This window comes from Dasypus novemcinctus, chromosome 2 (genome assembly GCF_030445035.2).
Source record: "Dasypus novemcinctus isolate mDasNov1 chromosome 2, mDasNov1.1.hap2, whole genome shotgun sequence".
NCBI classification, from domain to species: Eukaryota; Metazoa; Chordata; class Mammalia; order Cingulata; family Dasypodidae; genus Dasypus; species Dasypus novemcinctus.
Window position 1 is genome coordinate 71,211,840 of NC_080674.1, and position 19,752 is coordinate 71,231,591.

Here is a 19,752-nt window from a genome sequence, read left to right on the forward strand (position 1 = left end):
AGACAGCCGAGGGAGCCATCTCGGGGGGGAGGGGAGTGCATAACCTGAATTTAATCTGGAAACACCAGGCACACCCAACAGTGGATTCTTTTAAAAAACAAAACAAAAAACTGGCCTGTACTCAAAAATGTCAAGTCCACAGACAACAAAGACTGAGGCATTGTTTCAGATTAAAAGAGACTAAAATTTAGACATGACAACCAAATGTGATGTTTGATCCTGGATTGGATCCAAAACTGGGGGAAACTTTTTTGTCTCAGTTACTATAATATAAAGGCATTATTAGGGAAGCAGACTTGGCCCAGTGGTTAGGGCGTTCGCCTACCCCATGGGAGGTCCACGGTTCAAACCCCGGGCCTCCCTGACCCGTGTGGAGCTGGTCCATGCGCAGTGCTGATGTGCGCAAGGAGTGCCCTGCCATGCAGGGGTGTCCCCCGCGTGGGGGAGCCCCACGAGCAAGGAGTGTGCCCCATAAGGAGAGCCGCCCAGTGCGAAAGAAAGTGCAGCCTGCCCAGGAGTGGCGCCGCACACACGGAGAGCTGACGCAGCAAGATGACGCAACAGAAAGAAACACAGATTCCCAGTGTTGCTGATAAGGATAGAAGCGGTCACAGAAGCACACACAGAGAATGGACACAGAGAGCAGACAACTGGGGAAGGGGAGAGAAATAAATTTTTTAAAAATCTTTAAAAAAAAAAAGTTATTAAATAAAGTCACTATAAGAGTGCTCAAAAGATTTTTTTGCAAAAGCAAACGATTCCAATGCTAAAATAATTTGAAAATATGGCTCATATACTGTATTTAAAAAAGAAATGTAAAAATTAACACTAAGAAAAATATGGAACTGTTACTAGAAAAAAACAAGGCAAATTTTATTTATAGTATTTATGGTTAGCAAAAAGAAGAAAATCTAAGCTACTGTTGAATTATAAAAATTTTAATGATTTTCAAAGAAAAACTATGGAAAAATAACATACAAACCTGTCATATTTTTGGGTCCAAGATTCCTCTATATTTTTAAATCTATTCTGATCAAATTCTATTTCCCACTGCAAGGCATTTATTTCCTATGGAAAGAAAACAGCACTTTCACAGAAAAAATTACTAGTAATAAATCATTTCAAGACATGCATTGCTGAAGTAAACCATTTACTACGTTACAGAAAAATTTTAAACATAAAAAAAAAATTCTTGCTTTAAAATAATCACACGTGAAAAAAAGTCTACCACATTTGTAAACACCTATCACATGCCTCTTAAGCGCTCAACAAAGCTTTGCCAAAGCTTACTTAATACAGAACAAAATTCAAGTTATTTAGCTTCAAAATTTGCTAAACTTAACTCTGATTTCTCAGTGCACCACCCCACACTAAGTCCATACCCATATCACAAACAAAATGCACTCCTGGGAGGCCTGAACTAGCCCAGGATCCTCCCATGAAAGAAGAGCATGACAGATACAGAACTGTGACCTTCTAAGATAATTTCTAACTGTCTTTTGGTGGTGATGAGATGTTAGAGAGAAGCAAGCTCTGCCAGCAAGCAGAGGAATGAAAAAAGAAAGAAATTAGGAAATGGCAATTTGGTAGGCCTCCTACCACCTTAGGATGGGTAAATAGAAGAAACCTTGAATCTGTGATCATTTGACAATCTGATTTGACTGTAAATTCCAAAAGGGAAGTGATCATATGAAATTGAAGTGCACCTAGCAGAGGGTATGTGCAATGACATACGCATTAGTACAGTGATTTTAAGGAAATTCTATTTAAAGCTTATTGGACTGAACAAGTCTACTAAAAAAGCACCAAATACCTTTTCCAAGGATCTCTTTTGTTCCACAGTTTTTTTAAACACTGCCTGGGTATGACTTGTGGCTTTGCCAAATATTGCCTAAGAAAAACAAAAATAATATAATGTAAATTAATTTTCTAATCACATTTTTACTTTAAGGCCATAGAAAATTAACTTGAAATGAGAATTCCATTGTGACCACATTTTGTACAGAGTTTGATAGTCTAAAAGTCAGCAGACTGTGGCTTGGTTCTTTCCCAGGTTCTCCCATAAATAAATTGTGTGAGTCTCAGAAGAGGTAAAAGGGATTAATGATTATTCAAGACCAGACAAACTTGGTTTAAATCCCAGATTTGTGTGCCATCAAATAAGTCACTTATCTTCCTTGAGCCTTAGCTTCTTTATCTGTAAAGTTGGAATGATACATACTTTTCAAATTTGTTTTGAGGATTAAAAGAAAAAATGTTGTAATGTGTCTTCTCGAGTGCTTGTCATTACTTATTTAGAAATTCATTTGATAATTCTGAGGAAGGCATGAAAGTCTCATCAGTAAATTTTCATATTTGGGACGTCAATTTTTTTCAAGCAAAGATAATGTGCAATTCAAGTATAATTTTACATATGCATCTATGTTTTTAAAAGAAGAAAAAGAAAATGAGTGAATGGAAAGATATTCTATAATCATTAAAACAACAGAGCTAAAGGTTTTACACATACAAGCCAACATTTATGAAAGGATCTCTTCACTCCTTATTTTGCCACAACTTGTAACTTGGGCCTCTATTACACACCCAGGGCTCTCCTTTATGATTTGAGTCAAACGATAAGATGTTCAGAGATGGGGTAGAGGAAGGGAAATGATTCTCAAGATCTAGATCAGAAAATAGGTGGGTAGGGTTTTTCCTCACCAGGAGTGAATAGGAACAAACACAATACAGCTCAGGGAAGTGCTCAAATATGTTTAAGTTTCATTCATTGATTCATTTATTAAGCACTTACTATATTCAGGTCTTTGTCAGGCCTGGTTCATCTTTCTAACATACAGCTGGGTTTCCCAGTTGAGTTTTGCTCCCTGAGGGTGCCCTTAAATCCCCAAAGGAAATGCACATAGAAGTCTGGGGGTGTCCAATTATGGTACAACAGACCATGTGCAAAGCCAAAAGTGAAACTTAAGTCAGAAGATGAGAGAGATGAGGGGGAGGCTTCTGATATGCACCTGGAAACATGGAACTGTGCCCAGGTATTGTTCCTTAGAATGGAGTTATTGGCTAGACATTTCAGCTATTGCCTTTATGACATTTCACTATAGACATTTCACTTTTGAAACTGAGCTCTGAATATAATACTCCTATCCGTGAGACAAAAGGAATGTGGCTTGATAATATAACCATTACTTCTCTCCTACAAGGAAAGGAGAGGGCTTAATCAGCCATTTTGTAAATGGGGATTGTAATGTTCCCCCCAAGACATGCTCAAGTCCTAACGCCCAGTCCTGTGGGTGTGGACTCATTTATAAAAAGGATCCTTGAAGACTCTAATAAGCAGAGGACAAACTGAATCAGTATGGCCTTAAGTCAGTATGACTGGAAGAGACCTTATTAGCAGAGGAAAATTGGACACAATAGGAGGAGACAGAAGGAGACAGATGGCCATGTAATGGAGGCAGAGATTGAGTTTGAATTGCTGGCAAGCCACCACCAGAACACTGCAGGCTTTGGAAGAAGCACGGCCTGCCAACACTTGGTATTAGACTTCTAGCCTCCAAAACTGTAACAGTAAATTCCCACTTTTTTTTTTTTTTAAACCAACTGGTTTTTGGTATGTTATAGCAGTGCTGGCAAACAGACAGGGATCTCTACAGTTTTTTCCAAAGAACCCAGCCACAGCTCCTGAGCTCATAGCCTATTTCACGGTGTGATACAGAAATTGCCCTCACTGCTACTGCAGCAGCTACCTCACAGGGGGGCGGAACAACAGAGAAGACTGGTTTTCCTGATGCTCTTTTGCTTCAGCCTATCATTTTGGCTACAAAGCTGACTTCTATATTCCATTTTGCTACCCCATCATTAGTCCTCGGTTGGGCAAATGGCCCATATTCTTGTACTTAGATGAGGGGACTTCCATGTTATATAGCCTATCACTCAAAAAGTGGGTAATGGTCATCCCAGTCAAGACTTCAGAAAAGAACTAAAGGTAACTTGAGGCAAGATAACTAGACTCCATATTATTCATGTCTACAATTTATTAAATAACTGATGTTTCCAGAGTTGTGCTGGTAAATGTTTAACAATCAGCCCTCCCCATAAAGATGCATGTGTCAAAAACAGGCAAAGAGACAAATAGTGAAGAATGGCCCTAGAGATAAAATAAAAAACAAGAAAATGAAATAAAACAAAATAAAAACTATAACTATATTAAGAAAAACAAATAATTAATGAAAAGATATTCAACATCATTAATCATTAGGGAAATGCAAACCAAAACCATAATGCAACACTACTTCATACTCATAAGAATGGCTAAAATCAGAAAAATAGAAAATAAGAAGTGTTGGCAAGGATGTAGAGAAAGTGAAACCTTCATATATTTCTGGGAGTTATGTAAAATGGTGCAGTCACTTTAGAAAACAGTATGGTGGTTTCTTAAAGACTTAAGCATAAATTTATTATAGGAACCAGCAATTTCTCTTCTAGGTATTTATCCAAGAGAACTGAAAACATATCCACACAAAGGCTTATATACACAAAAAGTGGAAACAACACAAATGTCCATCAACTGGTAAATGGACAAATAAAATGTGGTATATCCATACAATGAGATACTATTTGGCTATTAAAAGGAACAAACCACTGATATGTGCTATAACATGCATAGGTCTCAAAAACACGCCAACTGAAAGAAGCCAGACACAGAAGACCACATATTGTATGTCTTTCTATATATAAAATAGAAAAGGTAGAAAAGACAAGTCTTTAAGATAAAAAGTAAATTAGTAGTTGTCTGACACTGGGTATAGGAATGGGGAGTGATAGTAATGGGCACAGGGTTCGTTTTTTAGGAGGAATGGAATATTTCTAAAATTAAGATTGTAGTGATGGTTGCACAATTCTAAGTTTTGTAAAAACAAAACGAAGTGTACATTTAAACCAAATAAAACTTACGGTATATAAATTACACCTAAATAAAGCTGTTAAAATAAAGAAATAAATAAATAAAGCTGTTAAAAAAACTACACCTCAAAAAATATTACACACTGCTACTTTTGTTTTAAAAGCTAACCCCATACCACTATTATTGGAATGTCTTAAGCGATGCAACATAAAAAATAACTTACCATGCTTTGAAGAATTTTCAATGCTTCCTCTTTACCTTCAAGTTGTCTTTGAGATGCCTCAAGCTCAGTTTTTAAAAATTCTACCTCCTGAGGGTAGAAATAAAATTAAGTCTTCCCATCTGTGGATATGCAACCGAAATGTTATCTATTTGGTTAATCTACATTTACCCTTGGCTCAAAATGTTTTGATTTTATAAATGAGGTTGAGAATTTTTCTAGGATTTGTAAGAGAACCAGAAAGGTTAAAAGTGGGAAACGGACTTTGGCCCAGTGGTTAGGGCGTCCGTCTACCACATGGGAGGTCCGCGGTTCAAACCCCGGTCCTCCTTGAGCCGTGTGGAGCTGGCCATGCGCAGTGCTGATGCGCGCAAGGAGTGCCGTGCCACGCAAGGGTGTCCCCCGCGTGGGGGAGCCCCACGCGCAAGGAGAGCGCCCGTGAGGAAAGCCGCCCAGCGTGAAAAGAAAGTGCAGACTGCCCAGGAATGGCGCCGCCCACACTTCCCGTGCCGCTGACGACAACAGCAGCGACAAAGAAACAAGACGCAGCAAATAGACACCAAGAACAGACAACCAGGGGAGGGGGGGAAATTAAATAAATAAATCTTTAAAAAAAAAAAGAAAGGTTAAAAGTGAGAGCCTCATTATTAGTTCCAGTTGTGACTAAAAGCCTACATTTTTTTTTTTAAGTTTTATTTTATTTACCGCCCCCCTCATTGTTTTGTGCTTGCTGTCTGCTCTCTGTGCCCATTTGCTGTGTGTTCTCTGTTTCTGCTCATCTTTCCTTTAGGAGGCACTGGGAACTGAACCTGGGACCTCCCATATGGGAAAGAGGCACTCAGTCACTTGAGCCACCTCAGTTCCCTCCTTTGATGTGTCTCTCATTGTCTTTCCTCTTTGTGTCTCCTTGTTGCGTCAGCTTGCCATGCCTGCCTGTCACACCAGCTCACTGTCTTGCTCGTCTTCTCCAAGAGGCCCAGGAACCATACCCAGGACCTCCCATGTGGTAGGTGGGAGCTCAATCACTTGAGCCACATCTGCTTCCCAAGTCCACATCTTTTGCTTTTACCCATCTAGGCCACATAGCTAAGGTCTGGGAGAAAAGATCTTAAGGCCTCATAAAATAAGCATATGGCGACCCACATAGCTATAGCAGCTTTCACAAGAAGAGTCATAATCACACACTAAGATGGGCTTCCTGTTACCCAAACAAAAGGCACCCCTTCTAGAAAGTCCTATTTCCATGGATTGGATGGGCTTCTTGAACCAACTGGGACACTTTCTGTTCTGATTTCAAGGAGGTTAAATAAAGTAGGGTTATTTCAGGCCTCACATTCAGGGAAGGCAGACGGAAGGGAGTAATAACTGTTTTCTCCAAGAGGTGATTAGAGAAGTAGGGTCACAAGAGATAACTGGAGGGCTTGTTTACACAAATAACCTGTTTTTTGAGCAATGAAGAGGATAGAAAAGAGAGGAGGCCAGTGAATGGTATGATCTTTAAACTGTGGCTCCTCAAAAATATTTGGACTATATAGAAACTATTATTTACCTTCTATACAATTTTAGTCTTATTCAGTATTTAGTAAATATTAGTTAAACAAAATTATAGGTGAACTTTACTCAAATGAGAATTTTTACATTACCCACAGTACCTACCTCTAAAGTTTCATGAAGACGTTGCCTTAATTCTATAGTTGACAGTCCTGAATCAGAATCTATTAAAAAAAAAATTGAATTTTGTCTTTAACTATTTAAATATAGGACATTTGTTTACAAAGTATCAATATAGATTTCCCCTAAATTGAAAAGAGAAAAGAATTGCAATCAACCAAATAATTATAAGAATATTTAGCCTAAGACATTTCACAAATGAAAAGGCACATACTTCTGAACAAATGTAATGAATTAAAAGAGGAAGACTCTAAAATAAGACTGAGGCTAATGAATTAATTCCTATATTCAAACACAATATAGAATGGCATGAATGTTGGTGAGTAAAAATAAATTTTTCTCTTTCGTGTAAGCTTGATCAATATAGTGATGTGAACAGCTAAGAAATAACCTGAATTTAATTTCTTTCCAAGGAAAATGAATGGAAGGGTCCCATAACTTTAGTTATTCTCTCTTTAATGTGATTGGCTGAGAAATTAAACTGAGCTTCCAGGAGTTACATATTCATTGTGATTCCACTGGCAATAGAAAACATTAAGTTGTTAATTTACAAGCAAGAGGTACGAAGCCAAAGGAAGAAAAAAAAATTTTTTTTAGGTACCAGGACCAGAGATTGAACCCAGAACCTCGTTTGTGGGAGGCTGGTGCTCACCCACTGAGCCACATCAGCTCCCTTGAGTTGGTTTTTTTTTTTTTTTTTAGGAGGTACTGGAAACCAAACTCTGGACCTCCCATGTGGGAGGTGGGTACCCAACTGCTTGAGCAACATATACTCCCAAGAAAATTAATTTTAAGAAAAACATTTTGATGGACATTCAAAACTTCTCAAAACTGTTTTTCCTTTGCTATTCTGAACTTTCACCAACATGATAGTACCCAAGGAAAAACCTAAACCGTATTTTTAAAAAACTCAGATGACACAGGGTTTTAAGGAGGGAGAGAAGTGAAAGTAGGCTGGCAACAAGTTCTTTTCTATTAATACTGATGGCAGAGGGAAGTGGATGTGGCTCAACTGATAGAGCGTCCGTCTACCATATGGAAGGTCCAGGGTTTGATCCCCAGGGACTCCTGACCCAGGTGGTGAGCTGGTCCACAGGCAGTGCTGCTGTGCAGAAGGAGCGCTGTGCCACGCTGGGGTGCCCCCGTGTAGGGATGCCCCATGCGCAACGTATGTGCACTGCAAGGAAAGCTGCCCTCTGTGAAAAAAGCACAGCCTGCACAGGAGTGGCGCCACACACACGGAGAGCTGACGCAGCAAGATGACGCAACAAAAAAGAGACTAAGATTCCCAGTGCCGCCTGATAATGCCAGCGGACACAGAAGAACACACAGCGAATGGACACAGAGAGCAGACAATGGGGGGAAGGGGAGAGAAATAAATAAAATAAAATAAATCTTAAAAAAAAAAACAAACTGATGGCAAAAAGACTACTGGCCCCCCCAGATATCCATGTTCTAACCCCCAGAACCTGTAAGTACATGGCAAAAAAGGGAATTTGCAGATGTGATTAAACGAAGGATCTTGTGATGGGGAGATTATCCTGGATTTTCCAGGTGGGCCCAATGTAATCACAAGGGTTTTTATAAGAGGGAGGCAGGACTGGGGAATGAACTATGGATAAAAGGAGACTTACTGCTATTCTGCCATAGACCCATTGTAATTCTAGCAATGGAAAAAAATATCATTGATGTGCAGGCAGTAGCCACTGGAGGTTCTGAGGGCAGGGAGAGGAAAAAACAGGTGTGATATGCAGGCATTTTCAGGACTTGGGAATTATTCTGAATGACACTGCAATGACAGATATAGGCCATTATATATCTTGTCCTAACTTACAAAATTGTGCAAGAGAGTGTGTAAACGACAAAGTAAACTCTAATCCACGCTTAGTGGTCATGCTCCAAAATGTGTCCATCAATTGCAATGAATATACCACACGAATGAGGGACGTCGTTAATGTGGGGAAGTGTGGGAGATATGGGAAATGGGGCATGTGGGAATCCCCTGTATTTTTTTGGTAACATTTGTGTAATCTAAGGATCTTTTAAAATATGTAAATAAAAATAAGAAGGGAGGCAGGAGAGTCAGTGTCAGAGGGATGCAGTGTGGGAAAGACTCAATTCGCCATTGCTGGCTTTGAGACGGAGGAAAGGGGTCATGAGCGAGGAATGCCGGCGGCTCCCACACGCCAGGGAAGTCAAGGAAACGGATCCTCCTCCAGGCCCTCCAGAAAGGAAAGCAACCCTAGTAACACCGTGATTTTAGCCCAGTGAAGCCCACTGCAGACTGCTGATCTACAGAACTTTCAGATAACAAATTTGTGTTGTTTTAAGACACTATATTTGTGGGAATGTGAAGTAACCTATTAGATATAGGAAACAAATACAATACCCTAACCGAGAGTCAGGTCAACTCTGATAAACAGATCTCAAACAGGAGCTCATATTATTCCTATCAACCTTGTTTATATCCCAGCAGTTTCCTCATATTTTCATGAAGGCATTTTAGCAATGTGTTGGGTTTTCAACACATTGCTTGCAAAATAAGGAACTCAAAGAAACACGCACACACGTATATTCCCATCTTAATTTTGAGAAAGATTTTGAAGAATGTGGATAGATCCCAAACTGCAACGTGTTTGTGGCTCTGAAATCATGTTTCTTAAATTATTTTCATTTTGTTCTAATTTGTGTCTGTTCATTTGGGTGGGGGCAGTTTCAGAAGGGGAAGTTTAACAATATGAATTAGAAAAGATTCAGCCAGACAAGAGCTGGCGCTGCAGTGCAGGGATGTCCTCATCCACAGAGCCCAATCATGTTGGAGTTAACACAATCTATCACAGCATGATGCCGAGTTTTTTTCTTTCCTTAAAGTAATGCATATTTTTTTTAAAAATTATGGTACATTAAAATTAACTGTGTTTTGACAGTTTTTGAGAATTTCATTACATCCATAAACTAACTGGAAGCATTTGTGTTCTGCCGGGAATGCTCTTTCCTTGGATGCCCACCAGGCTTGCTCCCTGAGAGCCTCCCCTAAGCCCTAAGCCTCCTCTGCAATAGCAGCACTTCACTCCCACAATCATTCTCCATCCTTTCATTTCTATTTATTTATTGATTTCTATTTCTATTTTCTGACTTCTCTACCAGAATATAACAATGGGGACTTTGACTATATTCTTCACCGATTATCATTTCCTGAATGACCTAAAAGGTACCCAATAAAAATTTGCTGACTAAGAAAAAAGCAAACAAACAAATAAATGAAGCATACCACTCTACCACACAAATAGCAAGGCAGGTAATCACTGATATCATCAACATATAATACACCCATGCAGAATAACTGCTGTACTATTTTGGTATTATCAATCCCAGAGGCAGGTGAATGAAGATGAATTGTATGGATACTCATTTTCATGTGTTAGAAGGGTTTTGGATATAGCATCGGGGAAAAGGAAGAAGGGGAGGAAGTTAGCTCTTCTTACCAGTGCTACTTTGTCGTTGGTAACTGGAAACTCTGGACCCTTGAGAATAGAAATCTTGCAAGCTTTTATGCTTGGAATATTGAAAAACGCCACCACTACTTTCTTCCCCCTGTCTTGAAAATGGGGGAGGGCTAAAGTTCTTTCCATCGGATCTTTTTCTAGATGTAAATAAATGTGAAACTTCCACTTCATAAATACCACCAGGTCTTCTTCCAAGGCCATATCCTAAATCGCCTTCTGTCATGTCACCATCTTCTGTTCCCCAGAGTTGCACCTCTGATTCACTCAATGACCTGACCACTTTGCTCATTAGCCAAATGCCGTCGATATCATGAGAATGAACAGGTTATCTGTAGTTAGGAAAAACAGTAGTTAAAAAACTACTTTTGTTATATACTGTCAGTATAACAACAGTGAGCCCTAAGTTAAACCATGGACTGTAATTAGTAGTACAATTATAAAAATGTGCTATCATCAATTGTACTAAATGTTCCACACTAATGCCAGGTGTTAATAATAGGGTGGTATATGGGAATCCTGTAGTTTATGTATGATGTTCTGTAAACCCACAACTTCTCAAATAAAGCTGGAAAAAAACCACATCAATATAAAGTTGGATTTTCTCTATTATGCAGGCATAATACATTACAGCAACGCACTAACACACAAATACCCCTTGCAATCCAACTCAAAGTATTTAACATTTCAGCACTTTTTCTGTAAGGAAAGATCCAACCCCTTGTTTCAAAGATTGCAGTGAATTGTACGGAAGCAAGGACTTTTATTGAAACCAATAATCTACTGAAATGAATAAAGCAGATCCATCATTGCCTGGGGAGGAGGGTCAACTTCAAGGGACCTGAGGGAAATCTTTGGGATGATGGAAAAGTTATATTTGACTAGAGAGGTGATTTGTCAAAACTCATCAAACTGTATGTGTAAAATGAGTACATTTTATTTTATGGAAATTATTCCTTGATATTTTGATTTTTAAAAAATTTTTAATGAAAATAAAAAACAAGAGCCCTTTAACTGGATTTGGAGAAGAAGATGAGAAGTGTATTAACTGTTAGTTCCTCCTAGATAAGAAAATGATTAAACTAGACTCCTTAAATCAGCAACAAATTTTTAAAAATAAGAATATAGTAACAGCTAGCACTCATTGCTTGCTTTTCATATACTAGGCACTGTTCTAAGTGCTTTAGACTCTAATCTTCAAACAAAACTGTTATTGTTTAAGTATAGACAATTAAACTGAAGCACAGAGAGGTTGAGTAACACAGCTAACAAGAGGTGGAGCCCCAACTTGATACTCAGGCTCCAGTTAACAGAGCAAACACTCTTAGCCAGTTTTATATCGCTCGGAGAAACTCAATGACATTAACATCAGAATATACCAAGTCTCTATTATTATTTCAAAGGGAGCTGAAAGTAAAAGTCTAAAAACAGCTAATTTTAGCAACACTCAACACAGCTGTTGAATACATTTTTCCCCAAATGTTGATAAAATCACCTTGACTCTTTTATAAGGTTATTATCTTAAGATGTAAACTTATTATTTTTATTTGTTAGGGTTGGTATTTATTGAATCAAAGAATAATCCCTTCAGGAGGTTGTGAATCATTGTGCAGTAGAGTCCTGCTCATTAAGTGCAACCTGAGCCTGCTAAGGAGGGTGTGAGGGGGATCAGGCAGCCAAGAGTGAAGAAAGTACAATTAGTCAATACAAGGGGGAAAAGCAGTAAGAGGAAAGACTAAGCAATCACAGGATTAGCTAAGAGTATTTTTTAAAATGCACCACATATATTCAAGGGTCATGTATTGCTTTTCCTGCTGCTCAGAGTTGATCATAATGGTTTCCACATAGTCCAATGCACTACTGCCAGGTTAAGCTTAACTTTTGGAACACATTTCTTCTAAGAATGTAAAAATACTTTCCATTCATCCAGTTTTAACGGTGAGGATCAGGGAGGTAGCAGATGTGCAGGAGAAGGAAATGCCTCAGGAAGTTTGGATTCAAATCTCAGCTTCACCTCTAGCCACTCTGTGATCCTGGGCAAGTCATTTAACTTCCTGTATTCTTATCTCCAAAATGATTTGAAGCATAACTACTTCATAGGGTCATTTTGGGAATCATCAACATAATATATTTGAAAGCACCTATAGTAGCCAAATTAATGTTTATGTAGTAGCCAGTTTATTGGTAGCTAATTTATTGAATGACAATTTGAGTTACAGTTTCCTCATTTGTCAAATGAAGGGATTGCATGAGATGATTTTTTGTTTCTTTAGAACGCTAAAATTCTGTTTCCATACTAGCATTTTCCACAGTGTGCCCCATGGAACAGTAGTTCTGTAGGTTATGAGGTTGCTAGGAATAAAAGGGTCCTTTTGGTTTCATTAAGGGATGCGTTTTTCTCTTCCAGTCCAGGCATATGTGACTTGCCCAAAATTACGCAGCTAGTTAGCGGCAGCGTCAGGACTAGACTCCTTCCTCCCTGACTGCCGCATACTGCCTGCTTTGGCTCCTGTTCCTCTTCCTGTCCCTTTCTCTGTTTTGATTCTATTCTGAACATTCCTAAGTACATATCTCTAGCTGGATATCCTGCCAGCAATTAAAACATGGTCTGTTCAAAATAAAATTCATTATCCCATCCCCACGGCTCTCAAACCAATGTCTCATCCTAAATCCTCTATTTCTGCAAATTCATCAACCACACTCCAAAACACCCAGGTTCAAAACTTTGCAATTGTTTTTTTCCTCTCTTTGGTCCTCACATCCCTTGAGTTGCCAAATCCTCTGGATCCATAGAAATTTCCCAAAACCACATCCTTCTTTGTTCAGTAACTTCACTGCCCTGGTTGAGTTTCTCATAACCTCTCATGGGGTAAATCAATAGTCTCCTAATTGGTCTATTCCAAGGCATCCTACACTCTGCTGCCAAGTCAATAATCTCCAAGCACAGATTCAAGGATGCCCTTCTCTTGCCCTATAACATTCCATGGCTCCCATAGCATATATAATTAAAGTGTCACCATGTTTCCTACAACGTTTCGGTTTTCACTTCCAGTTTCATCTGTCAATACACCATAGGTGTGCTCTGTGCTTCCATTTAAGATGAAATGCACCTGTTCAGGGCCCACTAAACTTGAACACATCCAGACTACTGCTGGTGCAATTCTCAATTCCAGGAATGCATTCTCCTCCTCAAATCCCTTCCCTCAGTTTATGACAGCCATTCCCTCCAGGAAGCCTTCCTTTTTCCCCTGGGGCAAGTGTGATTTCTCCTGGCTCCAAGACCTCTTAGCTCTGTATGACACTTCTTAAAAACAGTCCTTACTCTGACTTGAGATTTTACTTCACATACCAGACTGTAAATCCTCTAGTGCAGGGACTATGTTTGTCTCATTTGACTGGACATAACAGGTAATCCAAAGATATTCAATGGATGGAATTGTAAGAGAAAACAGATTGCTGCCCGCAGAAATGGGGCTAAAAGCATCCACACCCACTAGTCTGATTCTGCCTGGCAACCTAAGCAAACAAGTTAGTCAAACAGACACCAATTCCTGTCAGGCTTGGCAAATAGGAAGTAACTGAAGCCCTCCCTGGCAAACAGCAACCTGCTGCACTGCGTTGTAGGATTCTGGTTTTTTAACTTTGCATTTTAGACTAATTTTAGATTTACGGATAAGTGGCAAAGGTATTTACTGAGAACTCCTGTATACGACTCAGATTCCTTTAATGTTAACCTTTGGGTACATTTATCAAAATGACATGCTATTAACTAAATCACTGACTCATTAGGATCGCCTCAGTTTTTCCACTGATGTCTTTTTTCTGTTCTAGGATCAAAATCCTGGAACACTTATTTAATGTGCTGTCGTTTTAAGGATCAAAATTAATAGAAAAAAAAAATAGAGGAGGAGGGGCTCAGAGACAGGAAGAGGGTGTTTCATTTCTAGTCTTTACATTTCTCAGTGCCAGACGAGGCCATTAACTAGCCGGAGGGAAAGCCGAGCAGTTTTCCACCTTGCCCTCCACCTGCCCAGCTTCCACGAAGCTCCGCACCCCCACTCTCCCGGCGTGCGCTCCCCGCGGTTCCCCTGGCACAGATCTGGCCCCCGCGTCCCCCTGGGCAGCCCTCGGGGAGGAGATCAGAACCAGATTCCGGCCCCGCGCGCTCCCTCCCGCCGCTCGCCCGGCCCGCGCCGCCGCAGCGCGCTCACCCGCAGGAGCCTCCTCGCCGCCCGCCCGGCCCGCGCCCCCGCAGCGCGCTCACCCGCAGGAGCCTCCTCGCCGCCCGCCCGGCCCGCGCCCCCGCAGCGCGCTCACCCGGCCCGCGCCCCCGCAGCGCGCTCACCCGCAGGAGCCTCCTCGCCGCCCGCCCGGCCCGCGCCCCCGCAGCGCGCTCACCCGGCCCGCGCCCCCGCAGCGCGCTCACCCGCAGGAGCCTCCTCGCCGCCCGCCCCGGCCGCAGGCGCCGCGTCCTCAGACCACGTGACCCGGCGCGGAGCCGCCGCCCCCGGAGAGGCCGGCGGCGGGCGGCGGGACGTCGCCGGGTTCCTCCAGCTTCGCCGGGCTCCTCCAGCTCCGCCGGTGCCAGTGCGTCCCGCTCCGAGTCCCCACAGTTATTAGGCGGCGCAGCGGGGTGTCACCTCTTACCCGGTTCCAAACCTGTGATTTTCTTACTCTTAGAGAAAAGGCGCTCACTGGGACACGAGACTGACGATTGCGGGCTCCCTCAGACCTCAGCCCACCCCCCCTGGCTTGGCGGGGGTCTCCGGAGACTGCAGCCCCCATGGAAGGTGCAGATGTGAACCTGTGCAGTACAGCGGTAGGCGGAAACGCTAGTTGGTGGGGCGGGGTTAGGGTCCAGGTACAGCCTGGGCGCCAGTAAGAGGCTGGAAAAGCAAACTCCTTCCCTTGTGTGGCTAGTGGGTAGTGGGCCAGGAGATAGGGTATTCTTAGACTGCAAGAGGGGCGGGAGAAACCGTGCTCAGGAGCGAGTGGAGGTCCTTATCTCATTCTGCTCCATTGCCATGTGGTTTTTTTTTTTTTATGCTTACGATTTTTATTTTTTAATAGGTTTAAAAATTTTTTTAAAGATACATAGATCATACAAAATGTTACATTAAAAAATATAAGAGGATCCCGTATACCCCCACTACCGCCCCCCCCTCCTTCATGACCAAATTCTTTCATCAGCATGGCACATTCTTTGCATTTGATGAACACATTCTAGAGCACTGTTACACAGCATGGATTATAGTCCACACTACAGTTTACACTCTCTCCCAGTCCATTCAGTGGACCATGGCAGGATATATGATGTCCTGCATCTGTTCCTGCAGTATCATTCAGGACAACTCCAAGTCCTGAAAATGCCCCCACATCTCATCTCTTCTTCCCGCTCCTTGCCCTCAGCAACTTCCTTGGCCACTGACTCCACATCAATGATAGTCTCTTTCTTTATTCTTACAAGGAAATGGTTGCATTCATGCATAGAGGCTGTTAATTATACACTCTGAACTTTGCAGTGGGGAACCTGTAACACTATGGGTAAACGAAATGGAACTAATAGCACAAAATTTAGAAAAACACAAGACAGTGTTTGCTTAAATAAATGTAAAATTAAGTGGTTCAAACATTAAGTTCTCTAAGATTACTGTGAGAGTGATGGATTTGAATTGAAGTTAGGAGGTTGAGGTGAACCCAGAAAAGCACACTACCAGTACTAAGATATGAGGAGGATAGTTTAGGTAAAAAGGAACTGCTGTAGTAGAGGCTTGGCAGTGGGAGGGAACAAGGGGAAATGGCCCTGGGGGCCTAGACAGCAAGCTACTGGGACAAATGATTCCTGTTAATTCCCCAAGATGGCCTTTCTTCTAACTCATCTAAATGTGCTGTATAATTAGCTTCATTACTTGGTAAAAAATGATCTTGCTACTCCCTAATGCCCAGTACCCTTGGAATAACTGAAAGGGACTCTGTACTGGTCAAAAATTTGACTGGGACTAAAGACTACTCTGGTTTAAAAATACAGCAACCTAATAAACTTCTCTTTCCTCACAATAACAAACCTTTTATTCTTCCTCTTCTCTGGATCCAGTGATATTTTCCTTAATCACTACACTCCACAAAAGTAAACATACTTTTGTGAAACCAGACTTAGATTTGAGGATTTAAAATGTCTTCTGATTGCAGAATGTTAGAGTATAACTTCTTGCCCCCTGAATTGTAGGGGCTCAAAAGAATGTGCCTCTGAATTTGTACGTGTTCAAATGCAGGATGTCCCATTCTAGGTCTGTTTATCATCATCCCAACAAGGCCACTGAACATTTCTTCCAGAACCAGTTGGGCAGTTCTCAGAACAGCAAGCCCCACCGTGAAATAGCTAACTTCATACTTTCCCATCCTAATCTTCATGCCACTTTTACATGCTCCTTTTGTAAACCCACCCAGTTCTCCCAGCTCAAAAGGAGCTCTCCCAACCTAGCCAGGTGGGCTGAAGTCTCACTTTAGACCCCTGCCATGCTGGCCATCAATTAAACTCCTGCCTGAATCCTGATCTGTCTCCAAGCCTCTTTAACCTGGGATCTAACATTTGGTGCTGAAACCCGGGAAGGCTTCATTGAGACAGATCAAATCTGTAGCAATCCTCCACCTTGCCATTGCAGCTCTTCCATCCAATACCGGACACAGATTCATTTTTGGGTGAGTCTCATAACCTTTTCAGAGGATCCTGCCCCTCTTTCCGAAAACCCTAGCACTAGGTCAGAGATGCCCTCTGGGATTAGGGAACTTTTCCCCTTATCTGACCTCCCGGCTCCAGGGACATGTGGTCTCAGGTTCGGTCACCAGCCCTTAACTAGTCTGGAAGTGGTTGCTTGCTTCTTTACTCCCACACCCTCTTTCCGAAAAGGTCCCCAGACTCACTCTCACCTCAGCAAACATGGGACGCTCCCAATCATTACTTCCAAAAGAAACCCCTCTTGGCTGTTTCCTCTGTAACCTCAGAACTCTTTACCTTGGAGGAGAAATCAGACTGAAGCAGCTCATTTTTTACTCTACCACTATTTGGCCTCAATATAAATTAAACAACAACAGCCAACGGCCAGAACATGGCACTTTCAATACCCAAGTTCTCTGAGATCTCGAGAGCTTTAGCTAACATGGCAAATGGTCAGAGGGTCCCTACTTTTAGGCTTTCTTCTTCGTCCACAACTGCCCATCCCTTTGCCAATCCCACACCACCTATCAAATTCTTCTTCTCTGGGACCGACCTCCCCTCCTGCATTAAAATTCTCCCTCCAACTTTGACCTTTCTGATCATACCACCCCCCACCCCATGCCCCATCAGCTCCCTCCAAACCCACCGTTTCTTCCTCCCACTCCACTATTCCCCCCAACCCCCCTTTCTCCCCACCCACCACCTGCTCCAGGACCCAACTCATTATTCCTAACTCCCCATCCCCGGCCTCTGTCCTCCCCCTCAGTGAAGTGCCTGGGGCCAAAGGAATTGTCCGGGTTCATGTCCCCTTTTCCCTCTAGGACCTTGCCCACATCGTAAAACTTTTAGGCTCCTTTTCTGCCGATCCCACACGGTTAACTAAGGAATTCCAGTACATTACCCAGTCATACGACCTGACCTTTCAAGGACATCTATGTTATTATTTCCTCCTCCACCACTCCCAAAGAAAAAAACTGATGAGAATCCAGTGGCATTCATGAACAGACTAACTAAAGCCCTTTTAAAATACACTAACCTCAACCCCAGCTCAGAAACAGGAAAACTACCTACACACTCATTTTATCTCTCAATCCTTCCCAGACATTAGAAAAAAATTACAAAAACTAGAAGATGGGCCACAAACCCCTCAAAAAGACCTAATTAAAACCACCTTTAGGGTATTTAACAGTAGAGGGGAAGAACTTAAACAATAAAGATTAAAATGAGATCAGGCTAAATATAATTTACTTGCGACCGCTATCCAGGACACCCCAAAATGACCTTCTAACGCCAATCAAGCTGCACCATGGTCTGCTTCAAGTGTGGTCAAGAAGGACACTAGGCAGGGAAACGGACTTTGGCCCAGTGGTTAGGGCGTCCGTCTACCATATGGGAGGTCCGTGGTTCAAACCCCGGGCCTCCTTGACCCGTGTGGAGCTGGCCATGCGCAGTGCTGATGCGCGCAAGGAGTGCCGTGCCACGCAGGGGTGTCCCCCGCGTAGGGGAGCCCCACGCACAAGGGGTGCGCCCGTGAGGAGAGCCGCCCAGCGTGATAAGAAAGAGCAGCCTGCCCAAGGATGGCGCCGCCCACACTTCCCGTGCCGCTGACGACAACAGAAGCGGATAAAGAAACAAGACACAGCAAACAGACACCAAGAACAGACAACCAGGGGATGGGGGGGAATTAAATAAATAAATAAATCTTTAAAAAAAAAAAAAAAAAAAAGAAGGACACTAGGCAAAAGCATGCCCAATCCCAAGACTCTACTGGGTCCATGCCCAGTGTACAGGGCTAAAGGACTTTGGAAATCAGACTGCCCTCAGGCCCCAGGCCAGAAGACTCTTGTCCCCCAAACAAGTCCAAACTAAGAGCCAGGATTGTCCCTCCCAGAATTACTGGGACTGGTCAGTGAAGATCTACACTGCCCAGGCTTAGATGCCTCCACCATCTCCATCACCAAGCTGAATCCAGAGTAACAACAGCAGTAGCAGGTAAGCTGATCTCCTTTCTAATAGACACAGGGACCACATACTAGTCTTACAAGAATACTCTGGACCTTTAGTCCATTCTTCTATCTCTATTGTGTGGGTTAACGGCCAGGTGTATAATCCCTTCCAAACCCAACTTTCAACCTGCATCTCTGAAACCATTTTCTTTACACACCTCTCCCTAATTATACCCGCCTGCCCACTCCACTAATAGGGTGAGACTTGCTCACAAAACTTAATTCCACCATTACCATTCCAATCCCTAACTCCCATATGTCACCCCTCCTCCTTTTGATCCCACAGCCAACCTCACGCTCCGATCTCTCCATCCTCCTAGAAAATGTTAACCCTGTAGTATGGGATACTGAATGTCCCTCCATAGCAAAACACCACACCCCAATTAAAGCGACACTCAAAAATAATACCTTTTCCTAACAAACTCCAATATCACCCCCACCCCCAAGACTTGCTAGGATTACAGTCCATTATTAAACTCCTTGCCACCGGAATTCTGTGCCCAACTAATTCTCCTGCTAATACCCCAATCCTAGCCATTAAAAAACCAAACTCCTATTGCCTGGTCCGAGACCTCTGAACTGTCAATGATGCTACTCAACCCATCAAGCAATATTGATAATCTCAAACACTCACTTGCAGGCCCTAAAACAAATAACCCTTTTAGAAAACCCTAGCATTACCCTCCACCAATGTACCTCGCTCCAACCCGCCACCTTCCTTCTGACACCAGATT

The 19,752-nt window shown here is 42.2% G+C and overlaps 2 protein-coding genes across 10 annotated transcripts in view; one reads left to right on the forward strand and one right to left on the reverse strand.

Moving 5' to 3' along the window:
* Positions 1-15,016, reverse strand: part of CCDC125 (coiled-coil domain containing 125) — a 38,998-nt gene extending 23,982 nt beyond the window's left edge. For 4 of the 9 annotated variants that reach the window (XR_011645935.1, XM_058309702.1, XM_004465599.4 and 1 more), the window contains exons 1-6: positions 14,509-14,577; positions 10,280-10,629; positions 6,780-6,838; positions 5,127-5,213; positions 1,814-1,891; positions 983-1,068 (exon numbers count right to left, since the gene is read on the reverse strand). Coding sequence is in view for 8 of the 9 variants with exons in the window: in XM_058309702.1 (XP_058165685.1) it covers positions 983-1,068; positions 1,814-1,891; positions 5,127-5,213; positions 6,780-6,838; positions 10,280-10,589 (620 nt within the window). In the remaining variant the exon portion in view is untranslated. The other 5 variants (XM_058309707.2, XM_004465598.5, XM_058309678.2 and 2 more) reach the window with 4 other exon arrangements.
* On the forward strand, positions 13,766-15,208 carry LOC139439967 (uncharacterized). The gene is made up of 3 exons (XM_071218411.1): positions 13,766-13,825; positions 14,261-14,884; positions 14,978-15,208. The coding sequence occupies exons 1-3, from the start codon at positions 13,766-13,768 to the stop codon at positions 15,131-15,133; spliced, it is 840 nt and encodes a 279-aa protein (XP_071074512.1). The 3' UTR covers positions 15,134-15,208.
* Positions 15,209-19,752: the final 4,544 nt, after the last annotated feature.